The sequence below is a fragment of the Leptonychotes weddellii genome, chromosome 3 (assembly GCF_054177405.1).
Source record: "Leptonychotes weddellii isolate Sample4059 chromosome 3, ASM5417740v2, whole genome shotgun sequence".
Taxonomy (NCBI): Eukaryota; Metazoa; Chordata; class Mammalia; order Carnivora; family Phocidae; genus Leptonychotes; species Leptonychotes weddellii.
This window is the reverse complement of record NC_138371.1, coordinates 9,049,895-9,069,629: the sequence shown is the minus strand read 5'-3', so window position 1 is coordinate 9,069,629 and position 19,735 is coordinate 9,049,895. Positions and strand designations below refer to the sequence as shown.

Genomic DNA, 19,735 nt, shown 5'->3' with positions numbered 1-19,735 from the left:
CTGCCTTCGGCTCAGGTCATGATCCTGGAGTCCCAGGATGGAGTCCCACATCGGGCTCCCTGCTCAGCAGGGAGTCTGCTTCTCCCTCTGACCCTCCCGCCTCTCATGTGCTCTCTCTCTCTCATTCTCTCTCTCCAATAAATAAAGAAAATCTTTAAAAAAAAAGAAAATGTTAAATGACTCTATAGACATAAAAGTATTGATAATTATTGGTAATTTATTATGAAGGGCTTAAAAATGTGTAATGCTTCAGTAATTCCATTTTCAGATCACCTCAGTACCTTCTTAGAGTAGCCTCTAAGCTAAGCTATTGAAATCTTAGTGGGAACTTAAAAATATTTTTAAATGGAAGTCATAGGTCTCCGAAGCACAAACTATTCAGATTATTTTTAAATAACCAATTTTGTGTGCCGAAGCAAAACCCAAAATAATCTTACTAGGACATTCCAAAAGAAACATTCTCCCCAAATCTCTTTGTGAATGTCAACTTTGGTCAAGTGTGCAAGACTATGTCTTAGGTTCATTTAAAAAAAAAATATCGTAGTTTATTTGTAAATGTCCAATATAAGATGGATTAGATTTTTCTTCCTTTTAGCAATTTGCTCTTATGCATGCAGTTGTTTTTCTTTCTAAGCTTGGGGTTTATGTACCATACATAGTTCTCTTCTGGTAACTATTATCAGCTGGTACCTCTTCAAAAGAAGCAGCCAGAGTTCTTAAGTTGAACAAATGTGTCCCATAAAATTACTCAAAAAGCCAAATCTTGGTGTCTAAAAGAAAGTTTCTTGAAGATCAATCAGAATTTGGCAATTAAGGGAACCTTCACCTTCACCCCAGTTCAGTTTAGGGTAAAACAAGGAGATGAGATGATATATCGCACATTTTTGGAATGCTTAAGAAATAGTAAGCTATGACAAATTAAATTGTCATCGTGTCCCATCTGACTGAAAAATAACAACTAAGAGCAATCTAGGATAATCTGAAGTGTTTGACAATACTGTCAAATTTTGCATCAATGGATCATGAACTAAAACATGATCACAGATTCAGAGCACATATGCTCTTCCTGCTCAAATCAGAGAAAGTCTGGAGTGGTGTCGTGTAAATAAACATTAAAGTCAAAAAGGATGGAGGGGAAGAGGGAAAAAAAGTGGGAAAAGGCAAAAGAGAGGACAAAGGAAAAATGTTTTCTGAAGTACAAATTTGGGGGAAAATCAGTTATATTCATATACTTCTCATTGTCAGAAAAATAAAAATGCTTTCCCCTAATACCCATCCTTTTTGTTTTCAGCAACAGAAATAAACAGAAACAAGTGTAAAACAAGAATTCTGTAATCTATGACTAGAGATGAAATGTGAACAAAAGGGACAAAATCCCCATCTTAATGACACTTAACACCCCAGAGGCTTAAACAGATACTTATATGATACACACACACACACACACACATATATATATACTTACATAATCATACAAATAAAGACAGAATTAAAAATGCAGGGAATGACTGAAGAGAAGATTACACTGTGCTCTAGAATCCTGTAGCAGAAGGATGTGACTCAGAATTTTAACATGTCCCGAGAAAAACAAAAACCATGTATCTTGGTTCTGTAGGGGTGAAAAGAGTATTTTGTCCATTGACCACAGCCAATAAAATACTTAAGTAAAATCTCATATTATGTTATTTGTGCTCAAATAAAACTTCCTGGGCCTCTGTTTTTAAAATGTTTTCTATTGCTATCAAAAGTACTTGAAAACAAATAGCAAAGGATGTTTATTTATAGTGGTGTAGAATGCTAATTTGAAATAAGCTAGAGGAGGGGCGCCTGGGTGGCTCAGTCAGTTACGGGTCAGACTCTTGATTTCGGCTCAGGTCATGATCTCAGGGCTGTGAGATGGAGCCCCGCATCGGGCTCCATGCTCAGCACGGAGTCTGCTTGAGATTCTCTCCCTCTCCCTCTGCCCCTTCCCTCGCTCTCTCTCTCAAATAAATAAATAAAATCTTAATATAAAATAAAATAAAATAAGCTAGAGGATTTAAGGAGAATGCAAATAAAAAATCCCAAAGGGGTGGATCTTGCCTAAACAGAACAATAGCCCTGGACCAGAAGTCAGAAGGTTCAAAGTCTCCATCAAACACATCTTAGCTGTGCTGCCTTAGCCAAGTTATTTGATCTCTCTGAATCTGAGTTTATCTCTAAAGTAACTGCCAAACCTTCTGGGGAGATATATGAGTTAACATACATGAAAGTGCTTTGTGATCACCAGTATGGAACATACAGTGCAGAAAGGGAGAAAAGAAAGCATTAAAAAAAAATTGCAAGTCTGAATTACCCCTCTGAGGGGAATTAATACTGGCTGTCCCCAAAGACTTCATTAGCCATTTCAAAGATGTGGTTGTGTATTTATCTTTAAATTTCTTACTAATCATCTTAAGCAAAAGCTCATGGCAATATTATCAGAGCCAATTACTTAGCATGTCACACTCAGTACGCCGAAAAAAATACCAGCAAACGCTTTCTGCGATGAATACTCATATGTGAACTTGGGATTTAACTTTTACTGTGAGAGGAAAATGGCGTTGCTTTCGGGCGCCTGGGTGGCTCAGTTGGTTAAGCGACTGCCTTCGGCTCAGGTCATGATCCTGGAGTCCCGGGATCGAGTCCCGCATCAGGCTCCCTGCTTAGCAGGGAGTCTGCTTCTCCCTCTGACCCTCCCCCCTCTCATGTGCTCTCTCTCATTCTCTCTCTTTCAAATAAATAAATAAAGAAAAGAAAAGAAAAGAAAATGGCGTTGCTTTGAAATATGTGCTGGCTGGGTCTGTCCTTTCTTGCTTTCCTTTCTTTCTTTCTTCTTTCTTTCTTTCTTTCTTCTTCTTTCTTTCTCTCTTTCTCTCTCTCTCTCTCTCTGTTTTTTTTTCCCTCCTTAGAAGCCTATTCAAGGGCAAGGTAGTGAAATTGAAATTGAGGAAAGGTCAATGAGGGAAAATGCCATTTGAATGGGAGGAGATGGGTGGTAATTCTTAACTGAGTGTCCCTCTTCAGTAGGCTCTCATATTTTCACTTCAGGAGACTATATGTTGGTTACTGAGTCCATGAAGGGCACTGCTCAAGATGCACGGCCTCCAGGGCCACCTGCCTTGCTAGATTAATGGGGTCATTCTGAGAAATCATGGCCTGCAGGAAACATTTTTAACCAGTGCTGTCAGAAGGAATCACTCCATGTTTACCTTCCAGGATCTCGGCACAGGTTCTCCCAAGATGAAACGCAAGATTTTATAAATAGTGATCACTGGCAAAACATTCCGGAAGACTCTCCTCTGAAATAAGTCCACCACACTGAATAACTATTTCAATGGTTGACACGATACCATCTCATTGAATTAAATATAAATTGGGCATTGGAAAATAAAACAAGATTTATTTAAACACTATCAAGGAAGAATGGGTTATTTATGACCCAGTAGGAATGTTTTTTAGAAAGAATTCCCTCTTTACTCAATTTGATCTATTCTGTCCTTCAGGTTTTCATTACTTAAAAAAGGAAAGACATATAAAGTATGAAAGTCCTCAGCTTTATTAATGCAAACATATTTTTTATTAAAGAACGAATGCATTTATGCTATAGAATAGTTTACATGTGTTGTAGAACAGCAAGCAATATCTCCAAGAGGCGAGTTCTTCTCAATACGACTCCATGCTCATTCTACATGCCTTAAAACTGGACCCATACACGGGGGCACACATACACACACAAATGCATACACGGACACGCAGATACACAGACCAAAACGCTGACACCATTACTCTCTGGATTGGATGAGCTCTCATTTAAGGCTTCTGTAAGGTGCCCCAGTGTCCCTAACATCACGGGGATTAAAAACAGACTTCAGTCAAGGAGCAACATTACCCAGAAAACTAGCCATCTGCTCCTGGCCTTAAATGTATGTATTTGAACCAACACTTTCAATTTCATTCAGTGTTGACTCTGTGTTGATGATATCTAAAGATCCATGAAACTGAGACATCTCAGGCCCTCTTAGTGAGAATTTCTCATTAGAAACAGTGAACAAACCGGCAACTCTGCCCCTAAGATATCACCAATTTTAAGATAACGGGGTCAGATTTCCCTTTAGGATGTAGTTTCTCTAGACAAGCCAGGTGTATAAAGCACATTCCCTATTAGAGTACAATATTGAGTGATGGGGGCAAGGCTTCCTTGGTGATGCCCAATCAGATCTGAAGCTTGCCATGAAGGATTCATCAGACAGGACCATCAACTAAATAAGTTACCATAAATCAGAATTGATCAAAGGACAGCCTACATGGAGTTTGCTCACTTGCTGATAACTCGTTCCCTTTTTCCAAGGTTTCTGTGGTTGTGGTGGTTGTTTGAACTCCTACTTTGATTGTTTATTTCATCTGCTTGGTTATTTTCTTCCCTTTTTGTGTCCCGCAGTGTATGCTGAGAATCCATCCCTTAGGGACGTTGGCTGGGTTGGAAGGGGAAAGAGGGTGGATGAGGAAGGATGAGGAAAGCAGCTATTAGTAGTTGCAAGTATTCTAAGAAAAGAGATGAAGTGAATACAATAAGAGGGTACTGCTTGATATATTTATGTAAATAAAAGCATTATCTTTAACTGTGAATTAACTGCCAACTATCAGGTTGTTAGTTGTAAAGCTCAATAAAGGCTGTGCTGATTTGCTTACTGAGGAGAGAATCTGAAACATGCCAGGGAGAGGGGCTCTCAGGATGAGCCTGAGGTGTCCCTTTAGCTCTGCGGCCTCCGCACCTGCAACCCCCCCCCCAAATCCCCTCCCCATGACTAGGGATCCTATAAGTGTATCTAACATTCTTGTTGGATTTCATAAGGCAAATTGGAATGGTCCATCAAATAACAGACGCAGTGTATTTGCCTGAGCATGGTGATAACTGGCATGGAGGTCTCCTACAGGGAGGCATGGGGAAATGGGGGGGGGGGGGAGACAGTCTAGAACTTTCCTTCCCATCCGCACGCCCACCCTCCTCACAGTCACAGCAGCAGCAGATTTCAATGTAATGTAATTACTTTAATAATACATTTCTTTAGATTTAGAATTGCTCTTCTAAATTTAAAAAGCTTGGTCAGCCAATAGTTTGGCAGTCTTTTCTTCCCAAATTTGAATCATTGCTTATTCATCTATCATCTTGAATTCCTTGACCAATGCTGCCTTGCTGAAGTGTCCTAAGTTCATTCAGCCATCATCGGATTCCAATTCCTGGGAAACTTCTTCCGATGAGCTGTTCCTATGGATCCGACCATCACTCTTCATACTGTGGAAAGTCTTCTTGAAGGCCTCCATCATGGCGTGGGCCAGCTTCTTGGCCTCGAGCTTGCTCTCACACTCTACAGCGTGGCAGTCCATCTGGTAGGACAGGTCATCGTTGATCTCCCTGTAAACCCAGGCGAAGATGTTGGGGCTCACGTTGTGGTCGGCAGTGCAGTAGGCAATGCGCGCCACCTGGAAGGTATCCATGTGGACCGTGGCTTCACCTTTGTGGTCGAGGTGATGGAGCCAGACTTGGAATGGTCGGATTTCCAGAAGGGCATTGGCTGGAAAGACATCTTCTCGGGCTAGCGTGTGCTTCTTCCAGAGCTCGATGACTGGTTTCTCTGTGCAGCCTGACAGAAACTGCATGCCTGTGGTGGGGACTTTACCCAGATAGGTAACCTGCAGAGGGAAGAGAGGAAGAAAAAGGGAAAGGTCAATATTAGGCTCTTCATTCTAGTTGTTCACTTAGATGTTCTCAGATAGTCACACTGTCACTCTGGGCAGGTGGAGAGACATCTTTCCAGCTCCTTAAAAAACAAACAAACAAACAAACAAAAAACTGTCATCAGAATTTCTACCTTTTCTCCCTCACAAGTTGAGCACTTGGTAAAGGTACTGAAATGCCTTAAGTAGTGTTGGATTTTTAAAAAACCTAATTTCTAGAGACCCACTCTCCCTCTCCTCTCCCTACCCCTTTTTAAAATTCAAGTTAGAGTAACAATATCATCTTTTTACATAATTTGGCATTTCTTTAAAATCATAAAGCCATTTAAATTTTACTTTCAACCAAACACATGCAGAATTTAATGACAGGAGGAAGTCAAAAGGATGCCGTATCTGAAAAAAAAAAAAAATCTTTATTAAACTTGTCTCCTTATCTCTTTACAATTCTCTCAGTGTTTGATTTCACTTAAGCTTTTGCTTCTAGCAAATGCCAAGGACACAAAAACTGTTCTATTTACATTATGGCTTAAAACATGATTGTTTTCCCCAACTCCCCCACCACCAGCAAGATAATTTTTTAAATATAGCAATGCACAGTTGTTTTTCAGCCTAAACAAGTTTTAAACTGATGGGCATCTGGTTATAGTGATAATAAAGGAAAGATCCACAGATGGGTTAAGACTGGAATGCTGGCTTATCAAACAGCTAGATGGGCAGTACGAAAACAAAGACAAATAATTCCAAGTGATTCAAATAGTGTCTTTTTCTATTTTTTTTAAGATTTTGTTTATTTGAGAGACAGAATGCACGCACATGCCCGTGAGCAGGGGGAAGGGGCAGAGGGAGAGGGAGAAGCAGGCTTCCCACAGAGCAGGGAGCCCAATGTGGGGCTCGATCCAAGGACCCCACCCCCCATCATGACCTGAGTTGAAGGCAGAGGCTTAACCCACTGAGCCACCCAGGCGCCCCTCAAATAGTGTCTTTTAAAACACTCATTTATTATCATACTAAGAAGGGATTTTCATTCTTTCTCTTTTTTTTTTTTTCCGTCATCAAAATGCATGGAGCTGACACCGTTGGACAACTGGCATTATGGAAATGCATAAAACTGAAGAAATCATTTAAGAAATAACATGAAATAGTATATAATTAGGTTCAAAATTGGTGACACAGATGTAAATACTGTCAATTTGAGGAAGACAAGATCAGAAAAAGGTCCAATGAAATGATGAGAAAGGAGATTTGGGTACAATGATTCCAATCAATGTCTGTGTTTAGTGGGGCTATAAAGGCCACATACAAAAAGATGTAGAACACAGAAGTTATGTACTATTGCATTTTTTCATGGTTTGTTTATCCCTTAAACAAGAGTTAATTGGACAGCCCCTTAAAAAAATAACTTCTTTGTAAAGAAGCACAGTGCTGCACATTCTAGGAATACTTATCAGGAACCTATTATGCACAATGGCGAAGTGCCAAGGGGGCTGGAGAAGGAGGAGGGGGGAGATGGAGAGGTCCAAAATCAATAGGATGGAAGTCATTGGTATTTGCTCACAGCACAGTCTTTGAAGCCGACAAAGTCAAGATTTACATCCTAGTTCCACAGTTCACAAGGTGGGTGGTTCTGGGCCAACTGCTAACCCTCTACCGTAATTAATAAGGCAGACCGTGAAAAGGGCAGGCGAGGGATACAGGCAAAGTACCCTGAGGATTCAGAGGAGGGAGTGATGGTGTCCTGCTGATGGAAGGCCTCAGGGGAGAGTCACTGGATTTCAAGACATGGGTTCTCAAACGCCAGGGAGGAGAAGCACGTGAAGGTAGTGAGAGGAGGCAGCAGAAAGGAAAGGGGCTGCAGTGGGGAAAGCCCTCCTCCGCAGAGGGCAGCCCTGGAGAAGACACAGGAGGTAAGCTGCCACGGGATGAAAGCAGGCTAAACTTTGGAAGACAGCCCTGCATGTAGTCCAGGGAGCACGGACATCCCTGCTCTGGAAGGAATGCCATGGAAGGTCTACAGTCCCAGAAGTGTCTGGGTCTGAGCACGATTGTGAACTTGGAAGACTTGCCCGATGCCAGGAAGAGTAGATGGGAAGGGCTGGGCAGTAGCAGAATGCTCAGACAGCACAACCAGGAGGCAAGAGGGCCCGGATCAGGAGTGGAGTTCGTGCAGGTGACAGGAAAGGACAGACGGAGCCTGATGGGGACGACATTACAGAGATGGGACTGACAACACGTGGCAGGAGACGGAAGGGGGAAATAACACAGACAGACAGCCCCACAAGGAGAGCCACAGGTTGGATGGCTCCTGTCACTGTGGGTTGGAGTAAATGTACAATAGAGAGTTCTTGATTTATACACTTGCTGCAAATGTGCTTTCTGTATAGCGTACTTTAGGATACCTTTAGTCTTTTTTAACAGCTTTATTACTCTTTTATTGAGGTGAAATTCACATCACATAAAATTACCCATCTTAAAATGTGTGATTCAGTGGCATTGAGTAGTCAAAATGTTGTACAACTATCAGATCTGTCCAAAATATTTTCACCACCTCCAAGGGTGACATCACACCCATGAAGCTGTCACTCTCTATCGTCCCCCCTCCCCCAAGGGTGACATCACACCCATGAAGCTGTCACTCTCTATCGTCCCCCCTCCCCCAAGGGTGACATCACACCCATGAAGCTGTCACTCTCTATCGTCCCCCCCCCCAAGCCCCTGCAAACTCCAATCTGCTTTCTGTTTCTATGGATTTACTATTCTAGATTTTCACATAATATGCGACCCTTTGCGTCTGGCTTCTTTCACTGAGCATAATGTTTTCAAGGTTCATCCAAGTGGTACCATGTTGCAATACCTCATTCCTTTCTAGAACATCTTTACATTCAGAAATTCAAAAGAAAATGGGGAAACTAGCTTCAGTGCTTGAAGTGAAAGTGCATTCTTTCTTACTAGCCACTGAAACTAGAAATAATCATACTTATATTTGATAGAAACAGCCTTCAGAGAGAGGAAATCTCCTTCAATTTGCTCTAATCTCACATACACACACACACACACACACTTTTTAAAAAAGTTATCCAGCCAATGCCTTCTAACATGATATAATTAAGGGATGAACTTAAAGAACTTTATTAGAAGTTGTAGATAATTCACTCCAAATGAAAGCGATTTCATAGTAGTTAAATACGTGTAACTCGGAAAAATGTATTCCTCTCTTATAAATATTTATGACTTGAAAATTGAGGATTTTAAGGAAATGAAGCTTTATTTTGGAAGTGTGCTTGAGAGAAGGAGGGGGCAGAGATGAGTAGCCTGAAGAGCTTACTAAAATAATAATGAAAGCTACTTTTAATACGTAGACATATATAAAAACAATTTTAAAGCTCTGAGGTAGGACCATAGAACGTAAATATAACCTCTTGGTATTAAACTTATTATGAAAGTAATCTCCTTTCAGTGGCCCAGTTTCACCAAGGTCACCTGGATAGCACACTGCACATCAAGCACGAGGTCCTAAACCGTCATTTATATATATATCACAGCCAAATCAAGCCACACAGACGCTGAATAAGTAGTACCTAATGTTTGCGTCACACTTTAGACAAAAGGCACTTTGTGTCTACCAGCTTCGTTGACAACCCTGTGGATCCGTGGATCAGAATGGACTATGACTACCGCTAGCCCATTTTCCAAGATAAGACCCCTAGGTCAGGTGGTGGCGCTAGGACACGTTCTCTGTCCTGCAAGGTGCTGGGCTTTCAGGTACATTTTGAGGATTTGTGAGGAAGAGTGCATGGAAAAGACATCCTAAAAAGATACCTGTTGAATTCCTAAGCCACTTTCCTATTAGATGAGAGCTGTTTCCGTTGGAGTCCACTTACGATCCACTTGTTCATTTTCCCCATCTTTTGACTGTATGAGAGATTTTGGATTTCTGTGAGCACCCTAAATGCAGTGGGTCCTCCCAAACAGTGGATAGCATTCTTTTGTGGGGCGCTTTCGTAAATGACACTCTTTTCCACGCCATTAGGGGCCTAGGCCTTTCTTTACAATTTTATTCCTTGTTGTATAATTTCAGAAAGACTCAGAAACCTCCTAAAATTCCCAGGTAAAATGGAGCACAAATAACAAAATTATACACACACACACACACACACACACACACATATATTTAATATATTTAATATCTGTTTATAATATGTGATTTCTAAAACTCAAGAAAATATAATCTACTTAAAATGAAATCAATGAAAACAAACTGTTTAATCCCAGAACTGCAGACTTTTGGCATCTTTCCAAAAGCTGTCTGCGAATAGAGAAGCATAAACGTGTTCTCCCAGTACTAATCCCGACTATTCCGTCAGCTTCATCTTGCGAAGTATTACTCAGCCTGCAGAGGGAGGAGAGCTGAAAGTGGATTAGGGGATGACTCCTCTCCACTGTGACACTGACAGGGGCTTCCAAGCACACCAATGATGACTGGGGCTTCCACAATTTATGTTGGCTCTCGATTGGGATTTTCCATGGAGACTACGGAAGCTGCAGTGGACGGACAAGCCCTTCTTTGTTCAAGCACAGAATTAGCAAACATGCTCCTGACATGCCAGAAAATGGCTGATTGTATAGATAAGCAGCTCCAGTCCTGCTGCTTGATAGGACCAGGGTCTGCTCACCTCAGGCCTTGGTAAGGCTCTTGGCTGAGTCTCCTCTTCAGTTAAATGAGTTAACTCTGTCCAAACCCTTCGAGGCAGTCCCAGTCATGAACTGTTCTCTGGTTCCTACAGGATCTAGTCAACATAAAACATGAGCTAGAGGGTCTAAACTGATGTCACTGGGTGAACCTTGGGAAGTCAAGGACACCGCTGTTTTGTTGCCTTTGTGGAGTTGATGATGTCAGAAATCCCAGGAGATAACATAAATACAAAGAAACAATGCTAAGTTGCCATTTCTTAAAGAGACATGGGAAAAGAATTATCTGAATGGAGTTTCCCTAAAAATGGAATGTAAAATGATGACATGATGTACCAAGACAGTTTCCCCTCAGAATGACCCCTTTAAATCAGCCCTGTTATCATCCATAATGTCCCGTGTTCTGAAATCCTCCATTTGTGCACTTTCCCCTCATAAGTCAACTATTTACTACCTGCCTGTGCATTCACTAACCTTCCCCTAAGTTCTCCAGAGTCTGCCATTAACCCTTACTGCTGACTCTAAATCACTGGAAAAAACAACAACTCTTCAGGCTTTATTAAAAAAATGTTAATTTCTCTCTTTAATTTTTGATATATAGTGTAATAGAAAAATACCTATGGCTCTGTTTTTCAAGGGAAAACTTAAAGTAAAAACTTAAAAAACAAAATCAACTCTCTCAAAATACCAAAGCTTCGTTATGCTGTGCATTCAGCCATATCCTCTACCGACAGGAGGCCACAGGATCTATATGTGTCAATAAACAGAAACCCCCAAATACAGCGCGTTATCTCTGTAGCCTTCCAAATCGACACTGTGGCAGGGATTTACTCTCTCCATAGAGAGAGATCGCTTCTTGCCACAATCTTCCTTGTGTAGGAGACTTTCGTTCACACCCCTCTGTGGGCACTTCCTCCCTAGGAGTAAAAACAAAGGACTCAATGTGCAAGGCGGCTTCAGGAGGTTCTGCTGCCAACATAGCTGTACACCGTTTCAGGTCTGGTGAAGCAGAATCTTGTTATTCCTGCCCATCTATGAAAGAAGTGAATGTTTTCTAGATGAATAAGTCCCTTCTGAGCCTCATCCTTATGGGCTGCAATCTTCCAGAGCCACAGAATAGACGAGAAACCTTGAGTCACTAAACTGGTCACTAAATGCCCAAAATGGTAGACAGATTTTTTTTTTTTAAGTTGTCGCCTCCCAGGGTGTAGGAACAAAGGGACTCAGAAGATGACGGGAAGTCTTCCAGGGGAGTAACAACCAGTTGGAAATATGCAGTAAATACTAACATCTTTTCTACGGTTGCAGGAACAGGCATTGGGCAAGAAACTTACTAAGAATGAATCATTCAGAGAGAAATAAACAAGCAGAGCAAAAAAATGAAAGTTTTTCCCCATGTGTCATTCAATGGCATACACTGATGCCTCAGATACAGACGGCTGCAATGTGTGTGAATGGGCTTTGCCCAATCCCGACTGAAAAAATTATTGGAGAATATTCACGACGTGTGAAAATCCATAGAGGCCATGGAGCTGAGGGGCCCACCAGAGCGCCTGCCACAATCCCAGTGTCAGTCAGGAGAGACTAGTATTCTCAGAAGCTCTCCTTCCCAACCAGGACTTTTCCAACAGCTCAGCCAGCTCTCCATTCATGAATCACCATTCTTTCTTCATCTGTGGCAAAACAAACTCTGGTTGCCTGACATGGAGCCTTCTGGCCAACCAAGCTAGCACCATCCCTTCCTCTTGGTGCCAGTCAATATTTCATTCTGGCCTGAAAACCCCTTGTTTAGGACCCTGACCCATCTTATCCTAGACCACATAGTGGGATGGCGAGGCTAATGACAGGGGCCCCAAAATAAAGAGGTGGGATAGAATAGATGATCATGTAAGAATCCAAGCACCTGGCTTCCTGGAGATCTTAGACCTTCCAAGATGGACAAACCCAACTGCACAACCACACGAGCCCAGCTTTGGTTCAGTTTACTGTGAGGTTTCTACAGGATGGCACATCCAGATCAAAGCTTCTCCAGAGGCCTTTCTTGGGATATAAAAATCCTTGGTGTTCTTTCGTTGTCTGTAGGAGACTTGCTGTCCTCAGCTGACATAAAATAACATGATATGAACTCAAGAAGGAGAATACTTGACTGGGAATCCTAATAGCACTTGGGTTATAAGGCAGAAGATAAGAAAAAGAAGAGCCAATCCTGAGTCAACAGCAGAGTCAAACTCTTTTCCTCTGATATTAATTCCTACTGCACTTTGTGGAAAAATGGGACAGAACATTGACATTCACAATCCCAGCTTGAACTGTCTCCTTCCTTGCTGGCTGCAGCAAAGCAAGCAACCACTAGACACTCTGAAGAGCGGGGATGGATCCACATAACGAGTTCCTAACAATCCCCAATGCAAAGACAGACATAATGCTAATCATGACCTTGAAACTGTATTACAAGTTGTAAGCCATGAAGGAAGTATTAAAGAATAAATGCTGTTCACAGGAAAACCTATGAAGTCACTGTGAAAAGAAAATAAAGTAATAAGCTTTGGGCTTGAAAATTAAATTTTTTTTTGAAAATTAAACTTCTTAAAGGCACATTCATTTGATAAGTATGTATTGAGCACCTACTAGGAACTAGGTATATTAGTGAACAGAATCAATATAACTCTCTGCCCCCTTGTGGGGCTTATGTTGTCAGTACACAGACAAAGGTTACAGGACTAAACCTGACATGGGCAAGGCTAGCTTTAGCGAGAAGAACACACACATGCCTCTGTGAGCATTTTCAATGAATCCAGAAAACTTCTCTTAGGTTCAAAAAGGTCTTTCATACAGCACAATGGGGACAAAAAAAAAAAAAAAAATCCCCATTTAGAGTCCGTTCCTTGGATCAAGCTGTGTTCCATGAAGGCTCATTATTTTTACCTTCACTGTGGTTTTGGTTCCTCAGATGTTGCTGTGGTGGAAGGCCAGGCAGGAGAGGGGCTTTGGAAGAGCATCAAGGGAGAAGGGAAGGCGAATAGGAACTAGAAAGATATAGAGGTAGATGACCAAGGCAGACTTTGCCTCCCAAACAAAATGGCCTGGCAACTAGAACACCATTGGTGACTTGCCACTTGCCCTGGACAGAAGGGGTTCTTGGCCTCCCTTGACATCTATGTCTTCACTCTCAGGACGTTCCAGGCACATCAAACTGATTGGCCTTTAATGAACTATTGGAGTAAAATGATGCATTGTTTTAGGCTACTCAGTATCTATTCCACTTTTCTTAGATTTCTCCTTTCTTCATTTTGGAGATCCAAATAACAAGCGTTCCCAGTGTTTAAACCCAAAGTATTGATAATTATATTGCAATAAATTCCTGATGATTCAAAGGTGTATCATCAACATTCTCGGTCTTCAGTGCTCAATGGGGCCATTCATACCTGCCTAACACCATCCCTTTGTTACACATCACACAGCTGGTCCCTGAAAAAAAAAAGATGTGGGACACAGTGCTTCTACCCCAAGGACCAGATTCTTCCCTCTACCCCAATCTTCCTTGAAGAGGATCTAGACCCTTTTTTAAAATTTTTTTTCTTTTCATTCTTAGGTCATCTATCTTCTCTCTGGCCACTTCTTCAACTGTCCACACTGAGACCCATCAGGAACATGGAAAGGTGACAGACACTCTGCCAGGGCTTGTTTAACATTCAAAAAGGAATTTGGAATCAGTTAAACTGTCCTTAACCTGAGATGTGTTTGCATAACTCAGGGGTTTAAACAAGGATGCTAGCTAGCATCAATAATTGAAGGAAGGAGACAAGAATGCATACTTAATATTCAGATATCCTATTCCTAAAGAATTTTGAAATGGTGTTTTAGAAAGCAAACAATCCCTACTTCAAAGAACAATTCCAAAGAGCAAATATTAAGCATGTGCTGTGTTGGCTCCAACCTTGCCCTTGTGGGTGGTATATATACCAACAAGCCAGACAGCATGTGATGTGGAATTGCTCTGGGAGCCGCACGCATGGTGAGCAGGGCTTTACAAAGCCCTCCACAAAGGCAGGAGAGCCTCAAAAGGCCAGCCTGAGAGGCCAGGGCTCAGCTCTCAGCAGACCTGGGAATCCCTTCTGGTTACCCCCCAGGGTCCTACTCCTCAGCCCTTCAGACTTGTGTGGGTCATCCCTAAGAAGCCCAGATGATTCTGGATCAGAATGAGGATTTTCTTCTCCAAAGTGAATCTTAGGTCCACTCTGGGGCCTGTTTTTTGGCAGACCTCTTCAGGAGTAGACCCAGCTCTCCTCTGGCTAGACAGGGATGAGGAGCAATTGTTGCCATTTCCCTTAAGGCTATGCTTTGAAGTCTTTGTCTTATATCTGTTTGGCCAGGTTTAGTCGGCTGACCCAGAGGCAGAGGATGAGACTGGTGGCCTAAGGTAAGCCTGTCTCAAACAGCACATTTTTGTTATCCCCAAGGGGATGGTGATGACCTGGAAAGGCTCACAGACTTACTCTTAATTTTCTTCTTAGCAACAATGCTGGCAGCACAAATTTAGGTTTTCCAAAGTGCATATCTTCTGGTGCACATTTATGCATATTCCTTTGTTCAGTAATATTTATTTATTTCAGTAACTTTCCTAAGGTCATAAATATTAAGATACTTTTCTTATTGTTTAGCAAGTCTTTCCAAATATTTGCATGTGTTATGTTGACAGAATCTATAAAAATATTAATAGAAATTTTACTGGGAGATGGTTTCCTTTTATTATGTAAATGTACGTCATGGGGGGCAAAAGCAAATTTACTAAGACCCAACATCAAAAAATAATTAAATACTATTTTTGCACTCTAATAAAGAGACGAACATTGCTTCGGCTGTTAAATACAGCTTCTGTCTCACAATTAGGTGTTTAAGTGATAGATGTGTTTCTATGATTCATATTACTACATCTTCGTTCCAGTGACGTAGAGTGATTTGAGACACTGTGCCCCATCTTGAGCTCATCAAGCAGTACCAATGCGCAATTTGTCCTGTCAATTGGCTCTTGGATGTATGAAGTTGGAAACATTGTCATTGTCACTGTCAAAGACAGAAGCGATTTATCTGGAAGGCACTGAAGTGTGCCCCTGAAGACAAAGTCACCTAATAAAAGTGACACCACACTGAAACATACATCCCCTCCTCGGGCCCCTTCTGGTGAGCTGGCTCGAGGATGGTCAAATCTGTCCCTCAGTAGGACAAGAGCAATTAATTCATGACAAGTTTGATATCTCTCCTTCTGCTTTCAATTCAGGGGAGTATCCTGGAGAGGGACAGACATTCAGCAGAGCTCTGCAAGGCCCCAAAATGTTCACAATGAGAAGATTCTCGAAATGATAAATCAATATGGAGCACACTGCTTGAGAGTTATCCTGACAAATGGATTCAAGGGACAAGCACGGCGGCAGGTGAAAAATGTCACCAAGTTTAGTCCTTGTAGCACTTTACCAATTCATTTTGCTTCATGCACAATTCGTTAGAAATGGACCAGAGAAGGCATTAAACATTTAGAAAGAATCACATCCAGACAACATTTGGTTGGAGGTAATAAAATAAACACACCAATCTCTGGGCTGTAAGTCTTGAGCTCTTAATCAAAGGCCAGTGAAGGTTTGCAACAAGAGAGGTACACTGAGGCGAACAAAACATGGAATTACTATGTATTCCAGAGAAATGAACACTTGTTCAGACAAAACCTCTACATGAATGTTCACAGAAGCTTTATTGGCAATAGCCAAGAAACGGAATCGGTCCAGATGTCTTTCGACAGACAAATGGTTAAGTAAACTATGGCACAGCTCTACCATGGAATGAACTATTGAAATATACCTGCAACAACCCAGATGGATCTCCAGGGAATTCTGCTGGGTGAAAATAAAAAATCCCGAAAAGCGACATACTGTAGGATTCCATTTGTATATCACTTTAGATATGGGGAACAGATTGGTGGTTGCCGGGGTCAGGGGTGGCGTGAGGGTGAGGTTAAAGAAGAGCAACATGAGGACTCACTGTTGTGAGGGATGTGTTTAGAATCTTCACTGCAGGGCTGGAAACCTGCCTACACTCATGCAAAAGTTGCATAGAACTAAATACACGCTCATCATGAGTAAAACTTGGAAAAGCTGAAAAAGATGAGTGGAGTATGACTGAGGTATTACATGACAGTTTTGCAGTGTTACCATTGGAGAAAAGTGGGTAAAGTGTTGGGGAACTCTCTGGATTCTTTCTTTAAAAAAAAAAAAAAATTTTATTTAGGGATGCCTGGGTGCCTGGGTGCCTTCAGCTCAGGTCATGATCCCAGAGTCCTGGGATTGAGGTCCACATTGGGCTCCTTACTCAACAGGGAGCCTACTCCTCCCTCTGCCTGCTGCTCGCCCTGCTTGTGCTCTCTCTCTCTCTCTCTCGGTCTTTATTTATTTATTTGACAGAGAGAGAGAGCACAAGCAGGGGGAGCCGCAGAGGGAGAGGGAGAAGCAGGCTCCCAGCCTGATACGGGGCTCGATCCCAGGACTCTGGGATCACGATCTGAGCCGAAGGCAGACGATTAACTGAGTGAGCCACCCAGGCGCCCCTGGATTATTTCTTAACAACTGCATGTGAATCAATTATCCCAATAAAAATATCAATTACAAAAGTCATCTCATCCATCTTATTAAGAGTTGTTTTTCTAATAAAGCTATCTTTTATTTATAATTACTTACCAAAATTTGTAATACATTTACGCTGTTCTGATCAATGCATATGCATATTAATTGTATGGATAACTCAAACCAGAAGATATTTAAATTTAAAGACATATGGTCAAAAAATAATTTTTTGAAAATTTCCATTATTTACATATTTTCCTTGCAGAAGAAATATGACAGGATGGGGAATAAATGATTAAACAACATTCTGAAATCCATTCTCTCCCTTTATGGGGGAAAGGGAGAGTGACCCGAAAAGAGAAAGAAATGGTCTGGTTTAATCTCCTTGTCAGCTTGTTAACGACAGACCTTGTGTCGTTTGCTAGCAGGCAAGTCCTTATCTATGGAATGCTTTTTGCAGGGTGTACCTGTTTGCCTAGAATTGTTCGTGGTAAACAAACCTGAAATCTGTAGAGTTACAGCACATGGCTTCCAGGAAAATGTCTCTTAAGCTACATAACTAAGTATAAAATGGAAATGTCTCAAGGTTTAAAGGGCTCTCCTTCATATAAGTACTATAACCACATACAGTATTAGGTATCTTCTGTGTTATCTGGACTAGACCATCTTTGGTGCAGCAAGAAGGGACTGAAAGAGACTCACTGACGGTCCCAGATCTCACCTTGTTTTGCTTGTGCTGTTTCCTTGAAATTATTAGTAAAGTTGGTACTGGATGAAATTTCTGATCTGAACATCCAATCCTCTGTGTAATCTCATAGGGTGACCAACAGCCTTTGAAGCAGACCCTGATACTATTTTAGGATGACATTTGGTGGGGTTGCAAGGGCTGCAGGAGGGGATAGAAGGACTATAAGAGACCAGGAAGGAAGAGAAATGCTGCAGAATTGATGATGGTTAAAGAAGAGCTATTGTAAGTAATGCTGCCGTGGACATGGGGGTATGGATATCTTTTCCAGTTAGTGTTTTCATTTTTTTTAGATATATTCGCAGAGGTGGAATTGCTGGATTACATGGTAGTTTCATATTTCTTTTTTATTTATTTATTTTTTTAAGACTTGGGGTTTGAACTTACTACCCTGAGATCAAGACCTGAGCTGGGATCAAGAGTCAGACATTTAACCGACTGAGCCACCCAGGTGCCCCATGGTAGTTCTATTTTTAATTTTTTGGGATCCCCCATTCTGTTTTCTATACTGTGGCTGTACCAATTTACAATCCCACCAACAGCACACAAGGGTTTCCTTTTCTTCACATCCATGCCACTTGTTATCTCTTATCTTCTTGATGATGGCCATTTTAACAGGCATGAGGTGGTATCTCAGTATGTTTTAATTTACATTTCCCTAATGACTAGTGATGTTGGGCATCTTTTCATATACCTGTTGGCCTTTTGTAGATCTTCTCTGGGGAAATGTCTATTCAAGACCTTTACCCATTTTTTAATTGGTTATTTGTTGTTGTTTGTTTGTTTTTGCTATTGAGTTATATGAGTTCTTATGTATTTTGGGTATCAACCCCTTACATGGTTATGCAAATGACATATGGTTTGACATTTTTTCCCCATTTCATAGATTGCCTTTTGATGGTTTCTTTTGCTGTGCAGAAGCTTTTTAGTTTGATGAGGTCCCACTTGCTTATTTTTTCTTTTGTTGCTTATCTTTTAGGTGTCATATCCAAAATATTACCAACACCCAAAAGCCAAGACATGGAAACAACCTAAGTGTCTACTGACTAATGGATAAAGAAGTTGTGATATATACATATATATTATTCAGCCATAAAAAATTGGGGAAATCTTACCATTTACAACAACATGGATGGTCCTTGAAGGCACTAACGCTAAGTGAAGTGTCAGAGAAATACAAATACTGTATGATCGCACTTATATGTGCAATCTAAAAAAACACAAAACAAACAAAAATCCCCCGAAAAACAAACAAAAAATACCAACTCACAGACAAAAAGATCAGACTTGAGGTTACCAGAGTCAGGGGTGAGACAGAGGGTAATTTGAAGGATGGTGGTCAGAAAGTACGAACTTCTGGTTATAAGATTAATAAGGCATGTAATGTACAACATGATGATTATAGCTAACATTGCTGTGTGATATACAGGAGGGTTGTTAAGACAGTAACTCCTATAAGTTCTCATCACAAGGAGAAACTTCTTGTTTTTCTTTTTCTTTTTATTGTATCTCTGTGAGAAAATGAGTGCCAGCTATATTTACTGTGGTACTCATTTCACAATATATGTAAATCAAACCATCAGGCCATATGCCTTAAACTTACACAATGATGTATGTCAATTATTTCTCAATAAAACTGGGAAAAAATAGTGCCTGCCATACAAGTGTTCTAGCATAATTTGAAAAAAAGTATGCTCATGAGATTTTTTTAAAGAGATGTTAGTTTGGTACATAGATTATACTGACTACATTTAAAGAGCCATGTAGCAATTTTATTTAAAATTACAGTATTTTACAATGGAATATTATGCAGCCATCAAAAGGAATGAGATCTTGCCATTTGCAACGACGTGGATGGAACTGGAGGGTATTATGTTGAGTGAAATAAGTCAAACAGAGAAAGACATGTATCATATGATCTCACTGATATGAGGAA

General features: G+C 41.0%; 1 protein-coding gene across 4 annotated transcripts in view; it reads right to left on the bottom strand.

Annotated features, from left to right (window-relative positions):
* Window positions 1-3,554: 3,554 nt before the first annotated feature.
* Window positions 3,555-19,735, bottom strand: part of PID1 (phosphotyrosine interaction domain containing 1) — a 194,940-nt gene continuing 178,759 nt past the window's right edge. For all 4 annotated transcript variants that reach the window (XM_081813456.1, XM_081813455.1, XM_081813454.1 and 1 more), the window contains one exon: window positions 3,555-5,712. In XM_081813456.1, coding sequence (XP_081669582.1) covers window positions 5,236-5,712 — 477 coding nt within the window. In that variant the 3' untranslated portion in view covers window positions 3,555-5,235. The remainder of the gene's footprint in view (window positions 5,713-19,735) is intronic.